General features: G+C 37.6%; 1 protein-coding gene across 1 annotated transcript; it reads left to right on the top strand.

The window, feature by feature from the left end:
- Positions 1 to 1,363: 1,363 nt before the first annotated feature.
- Positions 1,364 to 3,350, top strand: LOC124165074 (alpha-crystallin A chain-like). Its single transcript, XM_046542334.1, has 2 exons — positions 1,364 to 1,793; positions 2,705 to 3,350. Exons 1-2 carry the CDS (start codon positions 1,373 to 1,375, stop codon positions 2,746 to 2,748), a joined length of 465 nt encoding a protein of 154 aa, XP_046398290.1. The 5' UTR covers positions 1,364 to 1,372; the 3' UTR covers positions 2,749 to 3,350.
- The last annotated feature ends 9,450 nt before the right edge of the window (positions 3,351 to 12,800 follow it).

A 12,800-nucleotide genomic window follows, 5' to 3' on the forward strand; every position in this document is an offset into this window, starting at 1 on the left:
CCAAAATAATTGAGTAAACTTCCCTTTCTTGGGAACATATCTTTTAAATTACTTGACTCCAACCTTGAGCGAAAGAAAAACTATATCCATATACTTTCCTTATACTTAGGGAGTCAGATCCGCCAGCATTGCAGAACCACATTTGTAACTTTTTATATCGTAAGATGGCATTGCCTTGTATATGTGTATAATCAGTATAATTAACACTTTGCATGTAACTTGATGAGAGCACACATTTAAACACTAGCGGTCGGGAGGGCGCATTTAGAGCTGTCAGAAAACCAATCAGGACTATGGACACGTTGTGATGGTAATTCACCACTTTCTCAAGTTACTAATTATTAAATTATAAATGGCTGGCAAAAGCTAAGCTTTCTTGAAACCATACATAGATCTGGTATTATCCATATAGTGAAACCTATTACTAACAGACATCAACGGTCCGAGAAAATGTGTCTGCAAGCGAGAGGTGATCTTAATAAACCTCATTTTTATTCTCTATTTTGCCACGCAAACATTGTACCGCAGGTTTTTAAGGCAATAGGGTAGTTTCCTATTATTTTTTTATTGCCTAAATCGAAAGATTATTACTACTGGAGTACGTATTTCACGCTTTTAGATTTTTAAATGACGATATCTATTTTTCGCGATTAAATGAAAAGTGAAAATTTTCAAGCGCGCGAAAGCGCGACGGCTAAGTATGAATGCTGGGAAAAGCCCGTGTGACGTCATCCTGGCTTCGGCTGCCACCGTGTGAGGCCACCTGTGTGCGAGGCTATGAGCGCCGCTACGATGCAGGCTACTTCATGGCAAGCATGGCGGTAGCGCACCCTGCTAGCAGATAGCGCTTGGCTAAAATAAGGGTTATTAATACCTTTTCAAACAAAGGAAACTTTACGACCTTAGGCAATTTTAATAGGTGATTATTAAGAGACGTTTCCCTGAGATCTGTGCCTCATGCATGCATTGGTATCCTCAGACGATGTAAAACTCCTATCTACTAGTATAGAAACTAGGTCCCTGTGACGTCACTTGGAGTGGCTATTATGAATACACTAAAGATGGGTAACGAATCGCAATCAGTGCCTTACTCTTACCTTATGGTAATACACTCCACCTCTAAACTATGTGAAGACGTGGGTCTTTCATGATAACTGCAAAAACTAAAGCACCCCATTTATCTTTTCTCCATTTGAGCAAAAACCACAGACGCTTGTTTGTATTTAATCACTTAACAATGATAAAAAAAGACTCCATGACCAATTCAAATGCATGCAAAAAAACTGACACCAGAATAAGATAGGTCGCTCACAAGTAAACTTTATTCACTGCTCAAGTGAGATTTCCTTCATTTCAGACGTTTCGCTATGGAATGACCCTTCGACCAATGATTGCCACCAACTCCACCCCCACCCCCACGAGTCCCTTTGAGACCTTCGATCAGCTCTTTGGGTCCAGCTTCAACGACTGCTTACGGACGAGAATCATGCCTCCTACCCTTGACTTCCACGAACCATGGGGCAAAATCTCTAGCGAGTACAGTGGCACGTCGAGCGTGACCATGGACGAGGATGGCTTCAAGATCGTGATGGACGTGCAGCATTTTAAGCCGGAGGAGATCACGGTGAAGCAGGTGGATGACAGCGTGGTGGTTGAGGGGAAGCACGAGGAGACGAAGGACGAGCACGGCTTCGTCTCCAGACACTTCCTGAGGCGATATACGCTTCCTCAAGGCGTCGATCACCAAGCACTCAACTCCACCCTCAGGCGTTCTCACCATCACAGCACCAAAGGTGTGTATTTCATTTAAAGGTCATGGTGTAATCTTGACCGTTATTGCTCACCCCATCTCTATTTTATTCTTACACCGCTTTAATTGTCTAGTGTACCTATTCGTTGAGCATTGATATCTGCTTTATATCTGGAGTAACTGAAAGACTAAGAATTTTATTCTAAACTCTATTTTAGGAAAAAAATTGTTTGTTTACATTTTCAGTTGACAAATATTTTCAATCATACAATCAATAGCGTTGACTATAGTTTCGTAGAAAACTTATCAACATGAATTTAAATGAATTCATCAAACTAATGCCAGCAATATTGCAGTGTTAGTTGTAGAGGTATTATTTATTTCAACGTTTGGACTACAATTATTTTAATTTTACGTTTGTTTTGACCTGCGGCTGATGACATTGACAGTTTTTTTTCACCTTTTAATTATGTGAGTGCCATTGTCTTAATGGATATTTATACAAAATATGTATTTTATGTTAAAAGAAGGATAATATTCCTCCATCTATACATCAATTGTGTAAATTATTTAATTTGTAGCCTAAATATTCTCAGTGTTTATCCTCTATAGCACCTATTTCAAGCTCACACTATACACTGGCATATTGCCATTCGGTAACCATTGTAGCTTACACTCAGAGAAGTCCAGCTACGTGTGGACTCAGACTCTGACTAGTATGGTTTAATGGAGGAAAACAATGCGTCATGTTCAAACTTCCCCTGGAGGGATTTTAGCATAGGGAATCACATGCCAATGAGATATGTTTTCTTGCGGATTGGTGTTGCAGCAGCAGAGACTTTGACAGGATATTTTGTCCCTGTGGTACGATGAACTTTGGTCCAACCACCCAAAATTAATTTGCATAGATCCCTTGGAAATGATGACTTGATCATTGATGTGTTCCCATTCCAGGTAGAGCATGTGGAAGAGGAGAATGCTCGCACTATACAGATTGAGCAAACTGGGAAGCCTGCTGTGAATAATGCGAACAAGGAAAAGGGCTCAAAGACGTGAAGCTACACACAACACTCAGAGACTCTGCACCAAATTGCATTGCTCTTTGTTCACGAGCCATGTGAACTGAACTGATTGTTGAGCTATGTATAGTTTGTTTTTTGTGTTAAATTAATTCTAGTGTGCATTACATTTTAAATTATATTAAACCTGTATGAAAGAATAAGTAAGCATGAAACATTTCAGCCTAAATAAAATGACAAATTACTCCTTTAAAAGACATTCACAACAGGTTTGTGAACAAATCTAAAATTGATTTGAATTTACAAATCGTCTCAACCAAAATAAGCTAATTGTGGTTTAAAATAATAATACATATGTACTGACTATATTTCCAGAAATATGAAGGAGATTATTTATCTTTGCAAATATTTTATAATATTTTTACCCTACTTCACTTTGAAACTACATGCTTTCATAAAATATGAAAGATGCAAATCAAATTATTCAGTTGACTTAATATTGCAGGAGAAATATTAAGGTAGCCTGGTCATAAACAGTTGTACTTAACTTACTGATTTGATGAGTGAAATCTAATGTATTCACAAACCCACATGTAATTAGAAATACAGGAATTATTATTATTTTTCAACTGTGTGTCTCCTCGTTCTGCAAGTGATCTTCTCGTAATATCAGATCAATATACCAGTCGCTAAAATTCAAATTATTTTTTTCTGGTGGTCATCATATTAGAACTACATCCCTGTCAAAACCCTTTATAACTGTTCCCTTACAAAGTACATACATATCAAGTATATGTAGCAACTTAGAATCTAGGGGATAAAGAAAGGGAATAGCAATAGGGTGGTTTCCTATTACCGTAAACTGGGACAACTTTGCCACTTTTTATTCTTTTTCAACTGCATTCTTGTAAGTTCATGTACGAAAATGATTTAAAACCATCATCAGCTATTACTCTTGGTCTCTACTTTCAAAATGTATGAAAAAATTACAACTTAAGTAAAATTTTATACGTTAAAAAAATTGAAAACATATGTGGCAAAGATTTTATGGAACTGGGGCAACTTTGCCAACGGAGTTATATCCAGGGGAAAACTCAATAAAACAATGGAATAAATGATTTTAACTTAGAAAACTCTTAAATGTAGAATGGTACACACAGATACTCAAAACACTGTACATAATATACAATGGTTATTCCCCTATTTTTTTCTTCTATTTTCAAGTTCCTCCAATATAATTCTGTGTGGAGGTGCTTGGAAGTGATCAAGTGTGATTTTTCCACGGTTTCTCCTGGGGCCACATTAATTTTCCGTCTTCTTCTCAATGGGGAATTTTTGTTTGGATTACGACGACAGACTTGAAGATAATTCAAAATTGAAGCACTTACTCTTGTAGGAGTGTAATTACAATCAGTTAACCATGCATCCGGAATTCAACACTAAACTTCTTTGAGATTGAGGGGCACGATGCCACATTTTTCGAACCCTGATAAGATGTTTGAGTACATTTTACCGCTTTCATCCAAAGCCCTGAGAGGTTTTGCCAAAAGTATTGGAAATGCTCTATTTTCGAGAGTAATTTAACCAGTAGAGTTCCACAATTTATTGTCAGTCAGTATGGCTCTCCATTTTTTTTACAAGGAGCGAAGAGTGAAACATCAAAAGGTTGTCATAAATATTGGACGATGGTGTAAGTACACAAAACGTATCAATCATCAATCAATGGCATTTAAAGGCATTCCCCGGTCTGCATAAACAAGCACATGTTCCAGGATTTCTTCTTCCTTATCCTTGCTCAATGCCGTCTGGCGCCCTGGATTCAAAGAATCCAGGGCGCCAGAATCCAGGGCGACCTTACTGTAAATTGTCCTCTGTGGAATATTATATTTCAGGACTGCTTTTCCACTTCTCATTTCATTATTAACCACTGCAGTGACAGCAAGTTGCAGCGTAGTGTCATCATAATTTCGATACCTGCGGCCTCCCAAATTGCTATTAAAGCGTCTTGGCAACTGAACGGTCTATAAAACGTTTATGAAAAACGCATCCTTAGGAAAAAGTGTACTAGAATTTGAGATAAAACAATATTGTCAGTTGGCCAAGTTGTCACATTTCCACCAAGCTTCCTGGTGCACCATTGCCAAGTTACATTAATAAGCGTAATTACAGCCTACATTTTACCATTTAAAGCAGTGGTTCCCAAAGTGGGCGCTACCGCCCCCTGGGGGGCGTCTGTGGGGGCGAAAAGTGCCGAGGGGGCGGCAGGGGGGCGCCGGAGGGTCCTGACAATGTGACAAATGCGAAGGTTCCGTAACATTCCTTTTGTGTTTGTTTCTTTTCAAGCTTTGTTTCTTAAGTTTACTTTTTTCCCGCAACTGGAAGTAATTAAGCATGCGTTTTCTAACATTTTAAAGTAATAACAGTTAAAAAATATTTCCAAGGCTTTTTTGCACAATGGGAACGTTTGAAGGAGTTTAGTCTCATTTGGTCTATCGTTGGTACAAACTCACGACAAAGAGAACTTCGGCAGTTAAGTTCAGTGTGAATTAAACGGCTGTGAAAGCGGAGAGGAATCAGGTCATCTAGATTCGGTAGTTTTACACCAAATATTTACCAGAATAATAATAGGGTAGTTTCCTTCATCAAAGAAAACGAAAGGCATTGATTGCGATTCGTTACCCACCATTAGTGTATTCATAATACACAAATTATTTGGTTTTTGAAATACCGGTTTAGACGAATGGCAAGGGTCAAATTTTATCCTCATTTGAAAAAGGCCAGATTGGCGCCCATGCGATTCCACTCCACGTGACGTCACAGGGACCTAGTTTCTACACGAGAGGATAGGAGTTATGCATCGTCAGAGGCTACCAATGCATGCATGAGTCACAGAGCTCAGGGAAACATGTCTTAATAATCACCTATTAAAACTGGCTAAGGTCGGAAAGTTTTCTTCGCTTGATAAGGTATTAATAAACCTTTTTTAAGCCATGCGCTACCAGACAGGAAGGTACTCAGCTACCCGTTAGCATCCTGCGTCCTATCAGCGCTCAGAGCCTCGATCAAGGTCACCTACCAGGCGGGAGGGGGAACCAGAAATGCGACGCACGGACTTTTTCCCTTCATTCCTACTTACGCGTCGCGTTTTCGCGTGCTTGAAATTTTTCACTTTTCATTTGATCGCGAAAAATAGATATCGTCATTTTGAAAATCTAAAAGCGTGAAATACGTACTCCAGGAGTAATAATCTTTCGATTTAGGCAATAAAAAAATAATAGGAAACCACCCTATTTTCCGAACTCGGTTCCAGCGATATTATCGAGGCTCTTATGGTAAGTGATTTTTCATTCTTCAGATGATATCGTTAGAGTTCTATTATATAACATTTTGTATTATTTTAGGATAGCGAAGTAAATAAGAAAATAACTGGCCAGTATATTGTTTACGTTTTTATAAAATTGTAAAAAATTATTCAAAACGAGGACCTTTTCTCTCACACTTCGTATGTACATGATCCCCTTTGCTAGTTGGATTGCAATTCAATAAATTCCCGGTTTACTGATCTAAGTCACCCGGTCACAAGTTTTCTGATATTGTGTATTTCCTTGGAGCATAGCTTTTTCAAACAATGGGTAATATTCACAATAATTCTTCGAATTAAAAGAACGCATTGCAAATAATTCAAGAAATCGAAGCTGTCGACAAAAGGAATAGAGCCTTGATCAGCTTAGGAAAAATATAGCCACCAAAGAAGATAATTATGAAATACAAGAGCCTTCAAAGTGAATTAGCCATTATAACGGAATACTTAAAGCGAATCCAGCTCCCAAAAAACGGAAGCGCCATAGAATAATTGGCTCATATACAAAGGTATTTAATGGGGCGAGAAATTTAAAATTAGTATCGTGAATTGTAGAATCATTCGTAAAAAAAACAGGCTGAGTTTTTAAGTATTTCTTTTGCGCACGTTGAAGTACTTGCTCGGAACTACTACTAGGAACCGTGAGTTGGTTAAGCGAAGAGATCATCATTCATAGAGCATATTCGGGATACAATAGGAAAAGCGAATATAACGCAAGGATTAAATAGCAGAACTCTGAGAGGATTCCCACCAAAAGGCAAAGAAATAGATGATTTTTTGTTAGTTCCGCCCGGAGTTGAAAACTGAGTGATTGCCCTCACAAGTCCTTAAACATTTTAATTACAGCAGTTAACAAGATTAAGGCCTAATTAAATAATATAAACTAAATAAAAATTAATGCTCTTAATAATCGACTCTTTCGAGAGTTGTGTGATGATAACGACGAAGATTTGAAACGTTTCTCACTACTGAAGTTCGTTGGCTGCCAAAAGGCAATTGTATAAGGTGCTTCTGTAAACTTTTTGACACTGTCGTGCAGTTTTTTGAGGAGAAAGATGCTTTTCTCAGCAACAACCTTAGAGAGATTAGGAGTGACGTTGCATTTTTGGCTGTAATATTTGGATGTTTGGAAAGAAAGAAAGAAATGAAATGAATTTACAATTGTAGGGAAACGACACAAATCATATTGAAGCACAACATAGGTCGCCGCGAGCTTTATCAATTTCCTTCTCTTATTGAGCTGGAAGAGCAAGCTGGTTTATGTGATGATAATTTGAGCGTCTTTTGCGACCATTCAGCTACCTTACATAAAAATACGACTCGAAGATTTGAGGATCTTCTTTTGTTGGAAACTCCAGACTGGGTGATAAATCCTAAAAGTAGATATTGGGGAAGTTGGGGTATTAGAGGGACAATTAATTGGACTACAAAATGACATTGAATTGAAACCAAAGTTTAAAATAAATTATCAAGAGTTTTGGCTACAGAAGGAGATTTCCAATCGTTATCCTGAATCATGAATGGTGGTTAAAAAACTCTTTCTTGCATTTCCGACTTCAGATTTGGTGGAACGTGGTTTAAGTGCAGTCATTCAGCTTAATTCCAAGCAGAGAAATAGACTACAGGTTTGCAAACGCGGTGATTTAAGACTTCTGCTAAGTGAAATTAAACCGAACGTTGGAAAATTTGTATCATACCGTCAAGCTCATCCTTCTCGTTAAAAGTTTATTTGATGGAAATATGTAATTAATTTTAGCAATAGGAACTTCTTAAATGACTTCTAGACCATGAAAAACGATAGTTAAAAGTAACTTAAGTGTTAAAATAATTTTAACAAAACGTGATCGGTCATTCAATTACTATAAATTTAAAATTTTCATGCTATATAATTGTTTGATTTAAGTGAAAAAATGACATGTAAAATTCTAAAAAATACTTCTTAAAATTATTTATCTTTATGTCAAAAGTATATTCTCAGTTAAGTTTCTTTTATTGTGTATTTGCATAAATTATTTTAAAAAATCCAATGGATTCTAAATAAACATTTAATTAGTCATCGTTTTTAATTTAATTATTACAACGTTCCTCATTTGGTAAATTAGTATGAGGTTCTGATTATAATTTGAAAGATACCGATTAGGGGGGCGTTGAGTATAGGTTTATGGATCCAAGGGGGCGGTGGCTCGGAAAAGTTTGGGAAACACTGATTTAAAGCAATCCTAAAAGTAAATTACATACTCTATTGAACAATAACAGAAGTTTTTACTTTCAAATGAGAAAATTGGCTGGGCGAGACACTTAATAGCCTACCAAAATATTCAGTTTGGCGGGACGAAAACAAAACACTAATAAAGACCTGCAAATAAGATTAATCGTAAGACTACAAGTGTTTGAAAAGATTATCACTTAATTTCTTTTCCGTGTGATGAAAACATAGGCCCATTCTTGGATAATTAGGGAAGTTAGTAGGGCACCAAAGATAATATTTTCCAAAACCTTGCAAAGTTGTCCCACGTAGTAAAGTTGTCCCGGTTTACGGTATTTTTTTATTGCCTAAATCGAAAGATTATTACTCTTGGAGTATGTATTTCAGGCCATTAGATTTTTTAATGACGATATCTATTTTTCGCAATTAATTGAAAAGTGAAAATTTTCAAGCACGCGAAAACGCGACGGGTAAGTGTGAATGCCGGGAAATCTCTCCGTGTGACGTATTTCTCGTTCCCGCTGCCGCCCTCTGAAGTGACCTTGAGGGAGACTTGAGCGCTGATACGGCGTAGGCTGCAAGTGGGTAGCTGAGTACCCTGCTAGATGGTAGCGCTTGCCTTAAATAAGGATTATTAATACCTTATCAAACGAAGAAAACTTTCTGACCTTAGCCAGTTTTAATAAGTGATTATTAAGACATGTTTCCCTGAGGTCTGTGTCTCATGCATGCATTGGTAATCTCTAGAGGTAGGCTATTTTTGTTTTTGACGAAATTGCGTAATTTCCGTCCGAGGATTAAAAAAACCGAGCTATCACTCGAAGATGCATTACCGCTAGAAAAAGTGGAATATTAAGCATTTCGTTTTTGCGAAATCCATACTATTTCGCGAAATCATTAATAATTCGTGAAATCTGCCACGAAATGATTGTATTTTATCGTGAAATTTCGTCGAATGCGGCGTATGGAAGATGCCCATCAACACAAGATGTTTTGTAGTTTTTAACATGCCGGAAATCGATCGCGACCGATATTTTGGATCATAGATTTTCATTTTTAAAACTGAGACCATAAGTTTCTGGTTAACCTCTGGACAATTCATCTCGCACTTAGAGAAATTCCCTCATTATACTGAAAAGATGAATTCAAAAACTTAGAACAATTCGAGGAACGATAAAGTGATAATATTATATTACTTGCTGATTACGAGTTCCTAAATATCAGAACATGAACGAAGGTCACCATTCCAGACAACGCTTTTTAAAAATTCGTTGGCGCGAGTTGAGCTGAAGCGTATTCACGGCAAACTAATCGGAAAAGCAGTGCTTCCTTGCACTTTCTCTTGCGGCAGTGGACAATAAACGTAGTGTCGGAATGTGATGCTCAGAAGTCCTTTAAAGGATTTCATTTACCAATTTACGCCTCTTTCTCTGTCTGTACTCCGTGAGGTTAGGGTTTTTGCCAATGCGTAGCGTCTCCCTTGAGAATGTCGCGTAGTGGGCTAGCCGTCTCCCTGGTGAATGCCGGTGTCTACTGCCGCGCGCTGTTTTTCGCTTTCAAAATCGCCAGACTTATCAACACAAAGTCACGTTGGTAACTACATTGTAGCCACATTGCATTTGGAGCATTTTTGAATTGTATCACTAGTTGAACATCGACAGAAAACAGTGACGAGGAGCTGGTGAGAGGACCCACTTCATGGTATTCGTATTGTGGAAATAACGAAAGGCAGAAAGACCGATTAATTGGATATTCAGAAATACTTGGAGGTTGATAATGCCTAAAGTTGTGACTGTGTTTCAGAGAGTGCGAGAGTATGAGAAAGAAGGATTTTGTGTGTTTGACAAAGCAAAAAAAATTATGATGTGCAAGTTTTGCAATGTCATTGTGGACTGGAGCCGGAAAGACACATGTGAGAAGCATGTCAACGCCAGAGCTTCTCATAAAGCAAATAAGGAGAGGGTGATGTCTGAGCGAGGATCAAAACGACAGAATTCGATTTCTGAAACATTGGATGCGAGCAAACGGGCAAGGCAAGAAAAAGAAAAATTCACAAAAGACACGGTGAGGGCATTTGTGAAAGCTAATATACCTTTGTTTAAAGTTGATCACCCAGCTGTTAGAGAGTGGATGGAAAAATATATTCCAGGGGCAGGTAGTCTTCCTCATTCTAAAACTTTGAGGGATGTTTATTTAAAAAACATTGGAGAGGAGGAAGAAGTAAATCTTAAAGAAGTAGTTAAAGGGAGAAAGATAGTGATTTTATGTGATGAAACCACTGACAGAAAGGGTCAGTGTGTATTTGTAGTCTTATTTAAAGTGCTTTTGCTTGAAGAAGGCGGCAAGCTTTTCGTTGCTGCTTGTAAAGTGCTCCAGAGTGCTACCGCCACAGTGTGTTCTCGAGTCTTGGTGGAGACATTAGGAAAATATGGTGTGGACTATCAAAATGTCCTTTCATTTACAACAGACTCTGCCCCATACATGACAAAATGTGCTGACATTATGAAAGTGCTAACGTCATCTACACTCATCCATGTCCAGTGCTGGGCACATAAACTCAATCTTGTGGGAAATATGTGGGCTATTGGACTTCCTGAACTGAATCAATGTGTTGTAAAAGCTAAAATGGCTTTTCTTAACACCAGAAAAGGAAACATCATTATTTGAAGTTTCTTGAAGACAAACATGTTACCCCAAAACTGTATCCCTCACCAGTTGCCACTAGGTGGAATGCTTCGTATTGCTCCGCTGCATATATAGATTAATATCTCCCTTACCTTGCTGACTTTTCAAGTTTGAAATTAAGGACTCTAATGGCAACAGCCCCTCTATCAGATATTTCAAGTGCCTAACTGTAGATGAACTTGCAGGTTTGAAATGCCAGGCAAAGTTTGTAGTTGAGCATTGTTCATCCAATGTTGCACTTTTAGAGACACTGGAAGGGTCAAATTATCCTTTTTCTCATGTCCTGAGCGTTAAGTTTTTAAACCTAAAAAATTGTTTCCAATTAGTTGCAGATCGGCAGTTTCGATCAGAAACTGCTAACCTGTTGCAATCACCTGCTTGCCACTCCAGAGCTGTAGAAGCACAGTTGGCAAATGTTGGAAAAGATGCAGTAGCCCAGTCAAATTAGCCCAAAAAATAGGGGTACCCTTGCATAAATTGCCAACAAGCTGAAAATTTGCATGAACCTCTTATGAAATCCTGAAAAGTCCCCATCGATCCCGTGTGCGCAAAAAATTTTATTCAAGGTGAAAGGTCACAAAAATGAGTTTTTTTGCCTTTTTGGCCAAACGGTTAGTTTTATGATAAAAATTGCTCAGATAGAAACGGTAGATCAGAAAATTATCTACAAAATTATTACTTCAATTTTTTCTCTAAGATTTACCATTTCTGAGAAAAGGACATTCGAATGTAGGCTAGAGCTGTATTCTTCGTAATATGTATGACTATATTGTTGCGCTCTCCGAACATTGTTGGACGCGTAACTCGCGTAACTTTTCAATCCTAGGAACATTATTGCAAGTGGGCTTTATGTAAATCATAGTTCTGTGTCTCAGCATATAAAAAAAAAGCCCTTGCTTAGTGATCTACCCATAATTGATTTTACTGAAGCTTATTTAGCTACCAAAAAATGTGTCATTGATGCTGCAGCTACTGGCGAGGTTGACCTAATGGCTATTGTGAAGAGTCTTAGATCTAATTATCCTAAATATGCAGAATATGATTTCTATTGTATAAGTATTCCTGCCTCTAATGTTGACATCGAGAGAGCATTCTCGGCGTACAGAAACTTTGTGTCTGATAAAAGGGCATCGCTAAAACCAGAGAATATGGGTCACTAATAGAACTATATTTTTGCGAATAAAGTCAATTTTACTTATTGGCAGAATTGTGGATCGGAAAGAACCAATAATTTATTATTTTACTTCCTATTTCATGACTTCTATTGCTGTATTACTCAAATATGCCTTAGTGTCCTTTTCTTTAATATTACATAAAAATTTTCAAAAATATCTCTGACACAGAATGTTTTATTGTGCTTTAAATCAATTATACTTCAACATTTTTTCACCGAAATTTCATTTATTTACAGCTTTTTTGCGACGAAATCCACCATTTTATTCACCGAAATTCAGGAATTTTTTCCGCCATTTTTCACCAGCTCTAGTAATCTCAGATGATGTAAAACTCCTATTTACTCGTATAGAAACTAGGTCCCTGTGACGTCACGTGGAGTGGCTTCTCATGGGAGCCAATCTGGCCTTTTTCAAATGCGGTTAAAATTGACCATTTCCATTCATCTGAACTGGGATGTCTAAAAACCAAATAATTTGTATATTATGAATACACTAAAGGTGGGTAACGAATCGCAATCAGTGTCTTTCGTTTTCTTTGATGAAGGAAACTATCCTAATGCATTGAGATCGCTTTTTCAAAACAATCTTGAGGATGAAATTTCGC

The sequence above is a fragment of the Ischnura elegans genome, chromosome 9 (genome assembly GCF_921293095.1).
Source record: "Ischnura elegans chromosome 9, ioIscEleg1.1, whole genome shotgun sequence".
Taxonomy (NCBI): Eukaryota; Metazoa; Arthropoda; class Insecta; order Odonata; family Coenagrionidae; genus Ischnura; species Ischnura elegans.

Coding starts and splice junctions, on each gene's coding strand:
- LOC124165074 (XM_046542334.1), top strand. CDS start 1,373: ATGACCCTTCGACCAATGATTGCCACCAACTCCACCCCCACCCCCACG. Junction 1,794..2,704: donor TCACCATCACAGCACCAAAG/GTGTGTATTTCA, acceptor TTCCCATTCCAG/GTAGAGCATGTGGAAGAGGA.